A 19,026-nucleotide genomic window follows, 5' to 3' on the forward strand; every position below is an offset into this window, starting at 1 on the left:
AACTCGAACAGTTGGGACTTTGAGCATTTGAAAATTGTAATACTTTAAAATTCACATATCTGAATGTTCGAAATTTTTGGTGCTTGAAAATTTGGGTATTTAAAAATCTTCTATTTTATTAATCACCACTTTTTTACATTATTTATCCCTACAATCGAATAGAACTTCCTTCTCGCAGTACTGATTATATTAATTATATATATACATAATCAATATGTTTGTACAATTTAGAATAAGCTCGTATGCACATATATAAATTTTTTGTGAGCTCAGTAAATAGTTTGAACGTAATTATAAATAGTTAGTTATAAATAGTTTCAATAAATAGTTTCAATTCTTTTAAAATCATACGCATTTTAGTTTATGTACAATCTATACTCTGAATTACAACTGACTTCTATTGTAGTATCATGTATTCAAATTTAAAAAGTACCCTTATTGCTAAACAACTACACATCAGTAACTTTTTTAAATCATGGCTTTCTGTTATGGGTAAAACAATTTGTTATAGATATTACATTTGGGAATAATTATCAAATTGCAAATATGATGGCTTTTAGGTTGTAAATAATGGCTATCTTTATTTCTCTCATTTTTCTTCGTTGGTTGAAAATTGTTTTACGTCCTTTTTTTAACGTGTTCCTCTGTTCTTTAATGCTAAGCAGGAACTTTCTGAACTTTTACTTTCTTCTTTCCAAGAAATTGTTGTTCGTTGTCAGTATCTCGTTGAAAATTCCAAATTTTTACTTTCTGTTTCCTTTATGGAATTTCCGCGACCCCATTACTCACCGAGCCTTTTAAATCTTCTAGCTCTGCCCTATTCCATTAAATTTTATTCTTTAATACTTTACCAAGACCGCTGTTTTTACGCTCTTCTTCCTTTAAAATTCCTATTTCATTTGCGTCCCCGAACTTCCCAATTCCTTCGGCAACTATTCCTTAAATGGTTCTTATAATAATAGTATTCTATAAATTCATTCTACACAATCTTACAAATCAATTCTATACTCAGAGGCTCCCTAATTTAACATCGAGTTCGTTCTCATTTACAATAATCCCAATGGTTCATTGATCTCGCATCAGTTTCAGCCTTGTACCAAATAAAACATCAATTATTATATTCTTTAGAAGTATATCTATCCTCATCCGCCGCTCGTTTTGCTCGCGTTCTGCCTCATAACAAATTATATAATTATGAATACATAATCTTAATTTGCACGTTTTCAAATTATGTTAACATTTTCTAACAAGTGCTATTAGAAAAAGTATTATAAAATGAATGAAAAGAAATAGTTCTGTTTATAATCAGAATTAGGTGTATACTAAAAGTAGTTTTTAAAAAATGTAATGTAACAATTAGAGTATTAAACCACCCACTACGAAAGATAAAGAAATAGACACTGTTCAGTGCTGCACAATATGTAAGTGTGAGCAATAATAATCACTGGAAACAAAGAATTTATATGCTAAGTTAAATATTTCATTACTCTAGAAAGTAAATATAGGACTATTTAAACCATTTGCGATGTAATGCGATACGATGTAATTGCGATCTTTCTGTTATACTTACTTGATCCCACTCACATAGTGTATCCTGGATACCACCATAATCCAGCAGCAAGTCTCGAATTAAATTTAGTAGCATCTCAGAATGGTTCTCCTTTGACGAAAAACACAAACAAAGACATCGATTACTCCAAAGTTGACGTTAATTTTTTATAATTATATTTCGCTTAATTCCCCACAAAATCATTGTCCCAGAGGTCGCGCTGAATTCAACCGAAGAGCAAACAATTTAATTTCAATTTTGCCCGGAAGCTCTCTCAGAGGGATCAGAAATCCTTTTCCACGAGAAAGGAAGAAGCTGAGGCTCGGGATAAACCCCTATTCGTTTAAATATAAGCCTAGCACGGTAGACAGTCGAAGGACAAGGGGCGACGGAATAAATCGACAGATTCTCATCAAGAGCCAACCCCGTGGCAAGATCCTCGTTCTCGAAGATACGACCAACCACGTCTGTGATTGGCACCAGTGACAATTATTTGTTTTCCACAAATCACTGGGGAATGTCGTTTCGCTTCGATCGCTGGTTTTTCTTCGTTACCTTCGCTCAACTGGACCACCCTTATTCTTGTACTGTGGGATACAGTTCGCTTGTCCACGACATTTACCGCAATATTGTCAGGTAGCCGTTCTCTGATCCTAGGTACACCAAATTTTCTGCTATGCATGAAAAGCTAAGGCAGTATCACCATCACTACTTTTCTTTAGTGGGAAAAGAAAGTAGATATTATCAAATACACATCTGTAATTATAAAGCGAAAAGACAGAAGTTACATGTTTTTTTATTTCAGATATTTGAAGTCTCATCGAAGTTTACTTCAGCTGTACAATATAATACAGAAATATAAGTCCATATAGTTTCAATTCTAAGATTACAATTTTTTAAGGAACTACGGATTAATGTACAGGCAATAATAATTTCAAGTAAGGAATTTCCCCTAGTACCGCACATTTAAGGTTATTCTTAAATAAATTTAAAAAAAATAATATTTTATGCTTTCTATTCTGCTTTATTTACATGTAACCAATATCATAATTTAATATTGTTATAATACTTAATATTGTTATAATACTTAAACCTTGATTAAACTTTAGTACAGAATTTCTGACGTGTCATTAAGTGGCACCTAGGAGCAGACAGATTTAATGTCTTTAAAAATATATTTCTTTAAAGGCATTAGGTACTCAAGATGTCTCCATCGCAGAATTCATTTTACATATTCATTATGCTCATTCCACGAACCTTTTTCCTGATTATTCATGTTACTTAGATATATCTTTCAACCACTCAAACCAAAATAATAAGCACTAATACAAATAGGGCCACACAAGATTGAGATTTGTACTGTCCAGCAATAAGGGAAAACTTTCTATCCGGTAACACGGGGCAGTGAATCCATGAAAAAAATTGTTTTGTGGAAACCACTGCACTGTATACACAAACATACAAGGTAATTACAAAAGTACTTACTATCAAATATACTAACACAACTCACACGTCTTCTGGTCACAAAGATTTGTAGATATAATAGTTTACAATTCCTACCATGCACCGGCTTTCTGTCAAGCGCAACGATCAATTGGTTTCTTTACCTGTATACACACGACTGGAATAAGTCGAAACAGATACACTCCTTACATAGTCCCCTCTATCACTTTTGCTGCTCACTGATCACAGATCAGTTTCGTTCGCAAGCACATCTATTCTCAGAGGCTTCCTGATTTTACATCAGGTTCGTTCTCGCGACGTCATATTTCCACGTCATCTTTGTCTTACTCAATTCCTGAAGTTCCTATACACGCATTATACACAGATCATGTTTATAAGTATATACATATATAGTCGAAGGTGTAGTGTGTTAATATAGTTGGTGCTAATAAAACTACTTTAATAGAACTATACTTAAATAATGGGAGAGCTCGAATACTATTCACATTTGTTATGCTCTATAAACAATAAGTTAGAAACGTTCGATTGTGAAAAGTAAATGGCTAAAAACATAATCAAATTAGAATTTATCTCATTTCTCTGTAATTAAAACCAGTCGTAGCATTCAAATATGTTTAAGAGATTTTTTACTAGAATAAAAAGAAATATTTTATTATATGTCGAAAAATTCAGTTCTAAAACAATTTGAAACAAAGGGGACATGGAACGGAAGTTATCAAAAAGAATAAAATTATATAAAATGAGTGACAATATTTACTCACTGGCAACTCCTACCGAACTCAGAAGATAACAATTCTTCTTAAAGTTTTCTTAAAATTTTAAAGTTTAAATGGAGTCATATAATTTCCATTGAATGCAGTTCGTTATTTCCAAGAAAAAATGTTAAGGTATTTATGTCGAAAAGGCATACAAGATATATTAACACTTGGATGGCCATACATTTCGGACGAGCACCCTCATTCACTGCCGTCGTCTTTTGTAAAGTCCTTTTATGTATTACAATATATTCTATATTTCACCACTGGTATAACGAAGTCAAACTTATGGGTCTCCGACCGACAACCACTGATTAGCGAAATTACGTATACATAACAGAGTAAAGTGTCGATTAGAGTATTGTGAACAGGTACTAGTATAGATACCTACTACTCTGAAGTCAAATAACGAATTATTGGTTTTGAAAAAGTGTACTAGTACCTGCTTATAATATTCCAATTAAAATATCTTCTAAATTAATGGTTTATGGATTTAAATAACTTAATACCTTTTTTCAGAAAGTAACTAGCTCCATCGATCAATGTATCCAAAATTATACATATAATTCTCTTTAAGGAAAGGTATGTAATCTTCATATGATTGTTACCTTCTATTTACAAAGAAACTAATTAGAATTAGACTATGTCCATCTCGAAACTATTTAATTCTTGTCTGAAACATTTTTTCATAGGTATAATAAGTAATTTACGAATAATTAGTATTCATAGATTAAAATTAGTCAACCTATATAATGAGAATGTTCTGCTAATAAAAATATCAGAACAAGGGAATATCTACTACTATCATGTAATGTCTGAACGATCTAAACTGCGCAAACAAAATAATAATTTATATTTATGGAATCAAAATATTTGAAGACAAGTAATATACAATAAAACTAAAAACGTATAATTAAGGTGGAATTATATACTAACTAGGTTTAAGAATAAATATTCGGTTAATAGCTAAAAAAACTGATGCGGCCTTTAATAAATAAATGAAAAACAACATTAAAGTAGTAACGTTGCTTTTATTGTTTTCTCTATAGCATAAAAAAATGTTTTAGAGCAAATTAGTGGCAGAAAACGTCGCAGCCCGAGGAAATATAAGCAAACAAGAAAGCTTGGTACAGCAAGAACGATTATTTTCTTTCCACGAATCACGCGAAAAATATCACGGAGCCATGGAAGCAAGAGAATTTCATCCCTTTCTGATTTTTATTCAACCATACATTTTCGGGATCAACAGAAGTCTGCCCGCGACATTTCGAGTTATATCGCTGCCAGCAATGAGTCATTGTCAGAGTTCCTGAAATGAAACACGGGCTACCTTTGAAGAACCCTATTCCTTGCAATTCGGTGAAGAGGTCCAAGCTTGAAGAAATTAAAGACGTTTGTTAAGGATATTTTAATGGAAGTCTTAAATTCTTTGCCGTTGCCCTGCTTAGAGTTTGTCTGGCAATCTGAAAGTGAACATTCAGGGAAACTGAATGGAGTTGAAGAAAAGAAAATGTGGTGACTCGGAGTAAAATATAAATAAATGCAAGTTATACTTGTTTTGGCTCTTTTAAATTATAGGTTCTATTAAAAATATTATACTCTGGAATGCTAGTTTCATTACTAGTACTACCGATTTTGGTTTAGCTTGAAAATTGACATAGTTCGTTATTTCAGTTAAAAAAAGTAGAGATATAACCGAAATAACTTGTTTCCATTTAAATTTGTTATTATATTATGATATATATTTATTAAGCATTCCATAAATGCAGGCAAATTCACATGCATCATAATCTAACAAAAGGAATGATTATACATATTACGTAGGTATGTAAATTCTTTTACATAAGCATAATATTAGCAATTCTGACTGCAAAAGCCTAAAAACTCAGTATAAATTATGTTAAAATTGATTAAATGCATTAGGGTTTTTTTAGTCGTTGATTCATTAAATTTTTCATTTATAGTAGACTTGACCATTTTTATATTTCATTGAAAGTATCTTTATTCAACAATCATTATCATTGGAAAAACGTTAGATTTAAAAGTTAATTTAATTTCTGAAGAAGGATTAATTATTTTTCTATTTAAAATTTTATATTAATGTTTTGACACTCTTCGATATGATATTCTAAACCTATTAACTACACCATCCTGCTGTGCTTAACCCATATATGTAACAGCTTGCTTAGCTGAATGAATTTAATGAAATCTAGTATTAGAGGGTCTGGCTACAATTTATCCAACAAATTCAAGTTCCGTACATGTTGTTTAATCTGAATGTATACATATCTAACTTGAGTCTCAGAAGAGTAAACAATTTCACCCCGGAACCGTCTTCTTATGTTTTATTTGGATACACAAAACTCTATTTTGCTGAAAATTTAATAAATATTTTAGATTCATTTTCTAACTTCTATTTTAATTTTCAGGGTTTCAAAATTTATACTGTATTGCCTATACTTCTATTCCCAATAGGTAAAGATACAACTTATTTTTGTAAACGTTTATTTATTATTACATCGTGTAATTTTTAAATGTATTTTATTTTAATAGAGACAATAAGATAAGAATTTCTGCAGACTTCTAAAAGTAACTTACTCTTTCAATTTATACACAATCTTTGTACTGAGTTTATTTCGCTGATTATTGTCGGAGGAAAGGTGAAATGAAAGTATTTTTTGCTGTTGGAAATGATTCTTGTGTTTTGCTCGTTAACTTCCAAAATTTGTATTCAATCTTTTATGCTTTCAATATTATTAATAATAAATATTCAATTAATGTAAAAATTGTTGAAAATACTTCCAGTTCTCAGCCATGATAGTATAACGATCCGTGCGTCGTAGTACATAAAACGTTCACAGATAGAACGGCTTACCTATGAACAGGGAGTAGGATTCGTGTGGCGTGCGGCTAAGAAATAAATTTGATGAAATGATTTATTAACTTAAATGTTTTACACTACTAAAGTACTTAATTCTATTCTTATAACCATAGAAACTTCAGTCTTTTGATGAGATAGATTCTTATTAATATATGAACTGGTATTTGTCGCGAGGTTCTATATTGACGGAATATTAATGACTTATAATCTGAGCAGATAGCAGTGGTGATCAATGTCGATATAGATCAAGGAAAGGCCAAAGAGCTGGTTAAAGCTGCCTCGGTCGGTAATCAAGGAGTTGGTCAAAGCTGCCTCAATTCGGAGGATCAAAGAAGCTGGTTAAAGCTGCCTTGGAGTGGTAATTAAGGAGCTGGTCAAAACTGTCTCGATTTGGAGAATCCAAGGAGCTGGTTAAAGCTGCCTCGGAGTGGTAGTCAAGGAGCTGGTTAAAGCTGCCTGGATTTGGAGAAACCAAGAAGCTGGTTAAAGCTGCCTCGGTTAGGAGTGATCCAAGAGCTGTCTAAAGCTGCCTAGATCGAAGGAACCAAGGGGCTGGTTAAAGCTGCCTCGGTATGGATTTGGAAGTTAAGGTTGAAATTCGGAGAAAGAGAACTGCGCTGTGTACTACTGTTTCGTTCTTCCTTGCTGGTGCTAGCACCGCCTTATTTATACGGGAAAATTGCCTCCCTCTTTTGGGCCCGATAACTGCCCTCGATGGAGGAGTAACGTCGTATTGCGCTTGTGTGTTCAGAAGTCATTGCAGGATATGCGCTCCCACTTGGCTCCGAGGTTTTGGCGCATGCGTTTGGTCGTGTTTGCGCAGGCATATAGAGAGCGTCGCTTGTTGACTCGTGCTGTCATCATCCGGTCGTCATCCTGTCGTCAATGCGTGTTTCATTGCACGCCATAGGATGTCGCTTTGGTGACGTACTGATTTTATGCGCATGCGTAATGGGAAGCGTCCTGTTGTGTGTGCGCACGCACGTTGCGTGTCGCTTGCGCAAGGATTCGATTTAAGGATTTGAGATTAGGGTTAGGTGTTAAGGGTTTAGATCACTGCCACTGTTCAGATTTAATTATCACTCGCTATTTATTAAATGTAAAAGGAAAATTGTCTTTTACAACTCGATTTCTTTGTTGGCGAAATCGCAGCTGGTTGTTACAATAGTATTCCAAACATGAGAGTAGTTGTTGAGATAGATATTAAATACTTCATTTAATTTTGACAATATAGGTAAAAATAGTATTTTAAGTGGCGTGTTGATAGCCAATTTTGATTTAACAATAAACATTTGCATTGAATTGGACTCACAATCAGTGAAGCAGTTATAAAAAGTAAACAGAAAGAAACAAGGATCGTTACACGTAAAGTAATACGTCAACGAAATCGTTTTATCCGACCCTTAAATACACATTTTCTTTCCTCCGTGACACGATAAGAAACGTCACGCCACCACATGTATGCGACAAAACCGAGGCTCATATATTTTGCTATCACCACTATTACGACTTGGACGCGGGACGCGGTCGAGAGCGCACCCCCAAAGCCTATAAATAATATTCCTGTCAGTACCTTTAGCCGCGTTTTCCCACAATTACTGCGTTTCTCATAACCGATGTCATAATTTTATCCGGCTACTCGCAATTCCTGTCAGTTCACTTCATTTTAATTTATTTAACGATTTTTCTTCCTTATACACGCGTATGTTTCCTCCCCAGTTTCTTCCACTGTAAAGAAATAATCGGTAATAAATACAAATGTAAATATTGTCAAATAAATAATCTATGCGATTTTCATTGACTTATAAAGTCAAGACCAATAGAATAGGCCAATAGGGAATGGAGATGAGATTTGCAATTTCTTATGTCTTTTATTAAGTATATGTACATGTGTTCTATGGGACAAATTTTATCAATTAACTTCTTAAATAATTTGATTTATTAACTTAAAAAGGGTCACGTGTATGTTATTTAAAAAGGGGGAAATGCTAGTCTTCTTCACCATAACTATCTATAAAATAAGTTTTGAATAGACTAACTAAAGCAAGTATGAGAATAAATCTATTGAACTCACAATAATTGTAAATGACGCAGACTATTTTATATTAAGTTAGTTTACTTTATTGATAAATTAGTATTCAAAAAATACATATATGTCTCTCATGAAAGTGTAGTTCTAATTTGCCTGTATTTATTAACAATATTTATTTCGGCAAATAGTACGATATAAATAAATATATCGATATTTTAATTTTATCATTTTTTCATCATAAAACTACAACTACTAAACTTTTATCTATTTATGTTAAATTTTCCAGGTCTCCGCCACTAGCGGCTTTTATTAGTACTCCTTTAATACTGGTTTTTAGACTTTTCACAGGCAATAAATTTACATAACAAAGGGTCAAAGATACCTCGCCGTATTCACAAAGAAATTGTATAATTATGGAGGGTGGCTACTAAAACATTTTCCAGTGCGTGGAGTTTTTAAGTAAAAGTTAATTCTAAGAGTTATCTCTAATTTGGGAGTACGAAACAGCGAACTCTTTTGAGCACTTGCTTCTTGTTATAAATAACCACAATTTTATTATTTCGAGGTAGAGACGCATGATCCATTTAATTTAAAGGGATTCGTGCCCACTTCGATTAGAAGATAACAATGCTATGACATTATAACAGTGATCCTCTCGTTAATCCTAACCTACATACGTCAGTGTTAAATATCGAGTGAGAAACCTTTTGTCAGAGGAAATGATTATATTATCTATTGATATCCTAAACGACGCAAAGTTCAGACTTCCTAGTCTATATTTATATTATATGTATGCATTGGCGTCGATCTACCAAAACGTATCAAAACCAATGACTCTGACGTTTTCATTCATATTAATCACAAATGTTCAAATAGGGGAGACTGAGGTCAACTATAACGCTTTGACTTTAGAATACAACAATTTAAAAAATATTACACTTAAAACAATAATTTTTATACGAAAATATTATCTAATTATCTGAGATTATTTATTCACAGCCACTTTACTTTATACCAAGTAATACGTAACTTATTAATAAAAAATGTGAAGCGGAGAAAATGTTACAACCGGCCGTACCCCGGAGCAATTGTAACTTGGTATGGAGTCAATAGTAACAAAATCTTATCTTTAAGAAATCAAGTTATTTATTAACTAAATTATAATATGCATTACATGAATATAAATCAAAAACTAGATATAAATCATATTTTCAAACAAAATAAAAACTTATTGTGTAGGTATGAATTATTGGTTTTCGCAGTTTTCACAAAAATAGAAATCGTGTTGCACGGTGCACTTTTCTTGTGCCCAATTCTTACCTTCCATGCATTGCACCCATTAGTCTATATTAGTCTAGATTGTAACATTACTTTTGATCTTGATAGATGGTGCTACAATTATCCCAGATGTCGCCTTTGAATTTATATTACAAATTTTCAGTAACAACATGCTTAAAGTTTTAATTAATAATTTCCTTTAAAAGATTCAGATTCAAGATTAAAAAAAGAAAAAACTACTTAGCTGTATAGGGAATAATTCCGTTACAATTTTAATGTATCAAGAGAATGATGCTTTAATATGTCGAAAATTCATTTCGTTCAATATATTTGTTTACTGAGTATTTATTTTGTTAAGATATGGATATGTGTACTTATGTGTCATATTATGTGTCATATATCCAAAATTTGCGGTAATCGGTACATAGATTTTAAATGATTTAACATGTAATAACTTTTGACCCCAATCTCAACTATTGTAGAAAGAGTCTTTTTAAATGTATTTGGATTCCAATTATTGCAGAAAATACTTATATATATGTGGCGGCGACAAACTAACGCTGTGTCTCTGCCAAGTGTTTAGGTTAATATGAATGAACGTTTGTTAGCAGTGTGTGAGCTTCGAGAGGATATTTAGTAAATTGTATCGAGTGTCGCGATGGATGTGAGCGTTTGGTTTAAAGTGAAAGCGAACCGGTGAGAAAGAAGAAAGAATGACTGGATAGAATGAGGGTGCGTGATCGAATATGAAAGGAGTTCGATTTGGGACTTGGCTTTGACTTGGCCTGTAGATTGTAAAGAGTAGAAAAATTTAGTATTATTCAATGATACAGTCGTTAGGTGTTAAATATTCACGGATGAAAGAATCGTGATATGTAGATGGGTGAAGTGAACAAACAATTTACATGAAGATGGATATATTAATCTTTATTTCATAGTAAGTGTTTTGAGTTGACCTATGGATTCCAATGAATAGACAAGGTTATTGTTATTCGATGATTTTCGTCAATTTTAACTGAATTTTGTATCCTATAGCCTTGTCAAGTGTCGATAAATTTTGAAGCAACTATTCCACCGTGAGTGATTCCTACTCTCCCTTAGGCCACTGCGAAGCTGCACTACACGGGTCCATTTCTTGTGCTTTCCACCAGATTTTTTGATGCTTATAACTAGCAAACGATATTTCAAACGCGAAACCGTTATTCTTGATTTTCGTCTTATTTTGGTCTCTTGAGTCAATCTCTTAAATTTATCCCGTGCCGATTAGAAATACCCTGTGTATTTTAGAGCCTCTATAGTAGAACTACCATTAAACAAAATTTCGTTGTAGGCAGACTTTAAAAAATATACGTACAATATAATTTATTCTACGGGCATAAGTAAAGTAAAAGCAATTAAACAAATTATTAAACTAATTTATGAAACTAATCACGGTCTCAGAACATGATAAACTGTTGCACAATTTGCAGGATCTTTGTACATTATAGCTTGGATAATATTATATCGATTACAAACTCTTTTAAGTCTTCTGACGGTTCTCATTCATAAAATAGGAATTTCTGTAAATTTTTATAAGAGAACGCTACATTAAGAAGAGTATTTACTTCTTGAAACGTATTACTTACATATTCGTAGAAGTTGCATAAAGATAATATTCTGTTCAATTTTATTCCTTTTCTGTCCGCTAATGATTTTATCATTAATTTCGTGATCCTTTGTTAGCTTTGCTTTTGATACAGCTCTTTGTTTTCCATGATGTTGTTAGCGTATGCATTTTCCTCTCATCCTTTTATTTCCTGTTTCTTTTTCTGTTGTCGGTTGAGATTCACGAACACCAGAGTTTTGCAGTTTTTTACATTCCCTTGCCTTTCTCCGCCCTACAACTGTAAAAATTTCTATTTCGTCGGATAATTACGCAAAACTGCCTAGAGCTCAGTTTACCGACTTTTTGTCTAAAGAAATACTATATGCTGAAATTTGGCATGCAATTCTAAAAGAACCGTGCTTCATGTAATAATTAAGTTTTGTTGGAACTGGATCCCTCGAATATTTCTCTACGAATTATCAAATACGAGATTTACCATAACAAGCAGCAACGACATTCGATTAAAGTTATCGATATCATTGTTTATTAAATATGAGATACGTATACCACAAAAGCAAAACTAAACGTTATTCAATTCAATATTCGTTAAATAATTTCTCAGTATGGCAATTGAAACAAAATCTTTGACGTGGTGAACAATCAAGAAGTCGTTAAATGTCGAAAACTAGATTTATCGAACAAAAAATAAAACAAATTGTAGTTTTTTATGTAGAATGAATATTGACCGAAGTTCCCGATCATGTTCTGTAATTTTTTTTGCGTGGTCCCAGTAAGTAAGTAAAGAATCTGGCCGTAGTGATTGATCTTTACGTTTAATACTTTCGATATGGATTAAAATTCATCCAAGATCACCCTTCTGGAGATTTAAAAAAAAAAATATATTAAATTAAGTTTATTACAGCTTTACTTTTGTATTATGCTAATTTTGATTTATGTAAATCGAAGTTAAAATTATTGAAAAGGAAGACATTTCAATAGTAACACATACAACTTACAAGGGAACAACTAAAAGTGTTAATTTCCGTTGTTTACGATACTTGGTAGGTTTATAGAGTTGACGAAAATTTTCGAAAGTTAAATACACTTTATAATATTTGAAGAATGGAACAAATTATGAAAACAAAATTCTACAGCCTACTTATCAGTATCCAAGCTTATACAAATTCAATCTTATTACTTTCCTCTTACAGGATATCGACTATTTGTATTCCAACAATATTTCTTCCCATTCTGTATTAGATTTCTTAAATCGGTTATCTGTTACTCTCATCTTTGAAGAGCACAAGAATGAGTTGTCAACGTACCTATAAATTGATCTGAGCAACACACTATTTACTTCCTGTGCCTAAGTTTATTCAAAAACTATCCAATGTTCATCTGTGGCTCTAAATTAGACTTCAATACAATCACAACTTATCACGAAACCTTGCATATTTAAAGAAATTCAATCATATTTATATATATATTTCCATACATATATATGTATACATATATTATACGACTTTCTTGTTCGGAGTACAACCATAGCGCCTAGCGCGTACCCAACGCTACCGCGGTCGCTCGGGCGGCAAACTCGTGCTCTCATTGGCCGGTGTTTTTTGTTAATAACTCGTTAACGAAACCTCACCTTACATTTTCGCTAAGGAAAAAGTTGTTTCAAATCACCCTTTTCAAGGAACTGCAACATTTTTGTTACATTATATACAATGTTTTTGAAAATTCAGGAATCCTTTCGGAAAAGCCTAGAGATATGTTTGCGTGAGGGCGGAAGCCATTTCGAACATCGATTATAAACCTATGGTTTGTCCTTATTATTCACATATAGCGTTCTTCTTTAATACTTTAGTCGGAGTCGCGTTAAAAGTTTACATCCAAAAATACATGTTGAAACATTTTGAGAAATGACAGGGCATTCAAACCCAATTTCATTTTTAGTATTTTAGTATGAAATCTTTTCCACATTATTTAAAAAGGTTCAAGCTATCCCTTTATATGAAAGCAAAATTTTCGACTTTCTAAAAATGCCAAAGCAACCCCTTAATCGTAGATAAATTAATATCAATAGTATTTTCAATTATATAGTATGTTTTCTCATTCGATGAAGTATTTCTCGACACGTTGCGAGTCGCCAGAGGCTCGCTTAGGCCCAGAAATGCCTAGATCTTTAAAAGCTCGAGGCCTCGTCGAAGCCCGGACACTGATCCTAAGGGGGATGGGTCACTGTTACATCGATATTTTACGAAATATAAAATCGCGTATAACTAACAATTTAAACGTTTCCGAGAATATTGCATATGAAGTTTTCGGTTTATTTTCTTGTCTTCTACCTACATCTCCGAGTTTTCCCACGAATTTAGAAACACCCTGTATATATCAATCATATATACATGTATATTTCCGTCTTCCACACATTAGCATCGACTTTCGCTCATGAGACACATTCGTTTCTTTATCAAAAAGACTACTCTGCGTCCAATTCCTCCGTTTCTCTTCACAGTCGTGCTTCATCCCTTATACAAGATGCGCTCGGAATCCTCAAATTTGTGCCTTGGTGGCGTTGTTAAAAGTTCTCTCCCGAAGTTTGACTCTGTTTCACTTTGTAAGTTTCGGATAATAAGCACGAGAGGGCGATGGTGAGGATGCGAAGAAGTCGCGGTAGGACTGCGTTAAGGGCGTGCAGAGACGTCAGGGAAGGTGTCTACACCAGGAGGGAAGTTGTCGCTTCCTGTCGTCTCAGCTATTTTAATTCCCTTTTTTCTCCCCGCCGAAGCACCGTCCAATTATTGGCGACCGCGAAAGTCGTCCTTTGTCGAGCGGCGACTGCCTTTTGAAGTGCCCCCTTATTTCTTTCTCTCCTTTTCCTAATGTCCGTCCGCGACTGATAAGTACAGAGGTTGTCTCGTTGCACGTCGAATCGTTTCTCCGAGGGGGTAACAATCCTCCTTTAGTTTTCAAAGTTCGATGATTACGGTGTCTGCGAGCCTTCGGTGCAGTAATACAGCTGAAGACAAATACAAACCGTGGCGAAACTTTATCGTTGTTTCTCGATGGCTCAAAAGTTGCTCGTCGCGCTATATTCGACAGATCTATCGTTCTGACGTGGACCAACGATTTTCTTTAAAAGATAAGTCTTCATTTGAAGAAGTGGAAAATAATGATAATGAATGTCTGTAAATGTGAATACTGTTACGGAGGTTTTATAAGTTATAATTATGATGAAGTCTAATTTAGAGTTACAGGTAAACGGTAGTCAATAATCTTTGAATTAAATCATTTTTGCCTGAATACGATCATACATTGACATCTGCGGCAATAATGAAACGAACAAAGCTATAAAAAAAAAGCGACTACCTTACAACCAACAAAGAATCCACATAGAATTTCCCCATTCGATTTTAAAAAATCTTCAAACAATGTTTTTAAAATCCAGAGCAATGAATAGAAGCATTTTGGAATACCGCACACTCTAAAAATCTACGAGGAGTTCTTCAATAGAACTTTAAATACATCACATCTCGACCGGAAAGAACAAGTAGTGTTAAGTAATTTCCAAAATCGAGCCTATCATATGTTGATATTTGTAACTCCGATATAGTAGAGCATACCCTTCTAAACTGTCCTAAGTATACAGAACTCTGTACCAAACTTCAAATTAAACCAACGCTACGCAATAATCTTAATGAAGAATATGAGAATATGGTGATCACCCTATTTATTTTTTAAGGAAAATCAATATTAAAAATACAAAAATGGTATGAGCGAAAGATGCAAATGGTAGCTCGTAGATCTGAGACAATGGATCAGCAGTTTTTTAATGTGAAGATTTAACTATGAAGTTATGCCACTTCTATAAAATTGTATCAAAACCATGGTTGTAGAAAGTGGGTTGGTAATATATATCAGATCTGAAAAAGTAGAAAAAGTGTTACAAGTATTCAATTTTTTCGCAGATTTTGTATTTTAACATTAAATAAGTTTTTTTCGTACATTTTAGAATTGTCTCTGTAGAAACAAAATTAAAAAACTTGAAAGACAAAACAAAATTTCAAAAAAGTTTGAAAATGAGAAGATAAAATAAAAAATAAGAAGAAATAATTAATTGTATGAATTTTCTTTTGAAAAATACTAATGTCAACTAATGAAATTTGAAGTACTTCAAATTCACAAAAATTGGAAGTAAAAGCATCACTCTAAGATCCATAAGCATAAGCAGGAGGTCATTCTTAAAATGAAAGGAAAAGAACAACATGTAATGAAGAGAACTGATATGGATCATCCTGGTTCATATTCTCACCTTTTTTCAGAATAACTTAGAAATGTCGACCTGAGAAAGATATTTCCAAATAACTAAATATAGCATTATGTTTCTATAACTAACATTTTGCATTTATTAGTTAATATGAGAAACATATGAATTAATGTTACCACGAAAAACTTTTAGACGCACAAAAACAAAGGAATTGACCTTTTAACAAAAATAAACATGCGAATTATGCCAGTTCTGCCTGGTAGTATTAAAGGATACCAATTAATGTTTATTTCAGTTTTCGGTATACCCCAGCAGTTATTAAAGAAATAAGGACCTGGTTCGTATTACAACACTGGTCCATATTCCTACCTTCTCCCCTAATAATAGTAAGCAAATATCTCAAGTCATTTCATTCCTAAAATATTCCTTGAACTCACGTAAACTCTACTCAATACATTATTCCCAATTATAACAGTCGTCATTAATAAACACGGGATGCAGTTGATGCGACATACAAATTCATTAAAAAGAAAAAATCTTTGAATGAACTTTTAGAGAGTAAATAGTGTATTTCTGAAATCAGTATTGTATGCGTCGATAGCCTATTCCTGCCTTATCAAGCCCGAAAGTAACAAATGACTGGATAAACAAATCTGATATAAAATGTAAGGAAATATTGTTAGAGTCCAAATGCTATACTACTTAATTAGACTGGATTTAAATAAACTTGGATCTTGGTAAAGATATTTAACGATTGCCATAGATCAAAATTGGAACTAACTTCGTTAAATCTATAATTACTCTTACTGGAGTCATTTGATTTATTTATACCAGCTTGTTTCATTATTCTCATACGTCGAATTTATCCCCTACTGTAACATATGTTAAGAAACTCCGTGAATATTCCAACCACAAAACAATTATTCAATGCCCCCCCCCCCCCCCCCCCCTTGGTGGAATGCTGGTGCTCAGTAATAAGTTTATTTTCAGTTACTACGCGTCGACTGCTTTTCCACCCCGTTTGGCTCCACCACTGAAGAGACCTCGTTTGATGCCGCCAACCCGATCGCAGCATCCGAAACAACAGAAACAACAGCCAGCTGCAAACACCACCACTGTTCCTGATTTGAACCAGTTGAAAGTATACAGTAAGTGCACCATTCCTACGCGAATAATATGCTTATTGTTAGAGATTCTTTCAGAAAATAGTTCAGCTATAGAACTGAAAGCCTGTAGACATAGAAATATATATCTGGAATCCAGAGCCGAAGCGTATTAAGTTACACTTTTACAAACTTTAGAGGAGAGCAAATCAAAACTGTAAATATCTTGAAATTTTGGGTCACTAGAGATATGTACGTAATTTTTCGATCGTAGATAAAGGGAAAATTAGAAAATTGAATCGTGCCCTAGATATTATTACTTTTGGAAATAAACAATAATTAGAATTGATTCTGTTTGATACTGTTTCAGTGACTTTATGCTTTAACCTTTAAGTGGTGACCACCGTTTTAATGTCACTAGTGATGACGTCAAACTGACTCTGTATCAATAGTGGTGATGTGACGTCACTTTAACGTATCTTTAGATGGAAGTATATTCTACATCGATTAAGATGCTATTATTTGTTATTCTCAATATAATGTTATTATATTTGTAACATCTCATAAACAAAATGTATTTTTTGTTAATACAATTATAATAATGAAATTTATTTCGATACACTTAACAATAATGTAACAACACATTTTAATGTAAGATTAATAATTGGCAGAATAGAAATTAATTACAAAAGAAACGTAAATATTTGCAGTACTTATGTGGTGTCAATTTGACGTCCAGTCACCATTAATTGATACGGAGTCAATTTGACGTCAAGTCATCACTCCTGATACGGAAGTCATTTTTTATCAAAATGGCTGGCTAGATACGGCTCATCCTCTACTGTTACACATTAATATTCTTTTAATATTAATATTATACTATTCCCTCATTTCATATTTAACCAACAAATTATAAAAATTTTAGTAATATTTAATAAACTAAGTAAATATTGCCATTACACAGAGAAACTAGCTGTCAATAAAAATCGTGCAGTAGAAATAAGATACATTTTTACAATAGTACAACATAACCTAATATAAATTATGTTATATAAATTCCTTATGTTAATATCTCGTAGAGGAACGAAGTGCATCTTCTATATATTTTAATCGTTGAGGCATCGAAATTTTCGTCTAATTGAGATGTTATTTTCGACCACTCCTCTTACAAAGCTCTCCTAAGGCTTTCTTTTTTTGCAATATTATGCAGTTTTATTTTATTGTGCAATTAATTCCAAAGATGCTCTATTGCATTGATATCAGGAGATTGGGTAGGCATTTGCAACTCTTTAGCTTTTATTATTTTTTATTATTGTACAAAATCATAATAACAAAAGTCATGAATTTACTGTCATATGAAAACCTACTTTAAGGCAAAACGACATATCAGATTGTAAAAAATTGAAATTTATTACATCAAAATTAAAGGCACTTGTTCTCTAAAAGAGATAAAAAATATAACAAGGTGTAAAGTCTATAATACTGAATAAGAGATCAGAACTTTGAATCTCAATTCCTCGAATCCCTTAAAACGTCATTGTCTCGAAGATAGAAGTATACGATTTATGCGTGTCGTTTTGTGTTACAACTACAGATATAAGCCTACAATAATAAAAATAGAAATAACATTATGGAATCTTGTAAAAATTTAAAGTTTAGATTCTGGGGGTCCCAGTTTCGAAAGAATTATCTTTAGATAATATGTCAATAGGACTTGATTGATGCTACTTGTCAGTGATAGAATTAAAACGTATCCCTATTATCCCAGTGATAATATCGAAAGAAAATTAAACTAAAAGTGGACCCCTCTATTCCAGGCAATCCGGATATCCTAATTTGCGGTAACTGCAGGGAGATGTTCACAGACCTGAGCGAATTGCTCGAGCACAAGCGGAACTACTGCAAGCTGCGGTTCACATGTAAATGTCACACGTTCAACGGAACAGTTCCACGTACGTATACCAACGAGAAGTCTGAAGCTGAACTTCTATTTTGTTAGTCAAATACAGTTCAACGTTCCTTAACCTTTAGTTTTTAGTTTCTCAAATTTTCAAATTTCGGTCTCTCAAACACTCAAAATTCTCAAATCTTTAAATCTTGTAGTTTTCA

At 32.9% G+C, this 19,026-nt stretch overlaps 1 protein-coding gene across 8 annotated transcripts in view; it reads left to right on the plus strand.

The window, feature by feature from the left end:
* Nucleotides 1-19,026, plus strand: part of LOC143179230 (uncharacterized) — a 590,730-nt gene that overhangs the window by 509,843 nt on the left and 61,861 nt on the right. For all 8 annotated transcript variants that reach the window (XM_076378351.1, XM_076378350.1, XM_076378352.1 and 5 more), the window contains 2 exons: nucleotides 16,805-16,962; nucleotides 18,735-18,869. In XM_076378351.1, coding sequence (XP_076234466.1) covers nucleotides 16,805-16,962; nucleotides 18,735-18,869 — 293 coding nt within the window. The remainder of the gene's footprint in view (nucleotides 1-16,804; nucleotides 16,963-18,734; nucleotides 18,870-19,026) is intronic.

This window comes from Calliopsis andreniformis, chromosome 5 (genome assembly GCF_051401765.1).
Source record: "Calliopsis andreniformis isolate RMS-2024a chromosome 5, iyCalAndr_principal, whole genome shotgun sequence".
Taxonomy (NCBI): Eukaryota; Metazoa; Arthropoda; class Insecta; order Hymenoptera; family Andrenidae; genus Calliopsis; species Calliopsis andreniformis.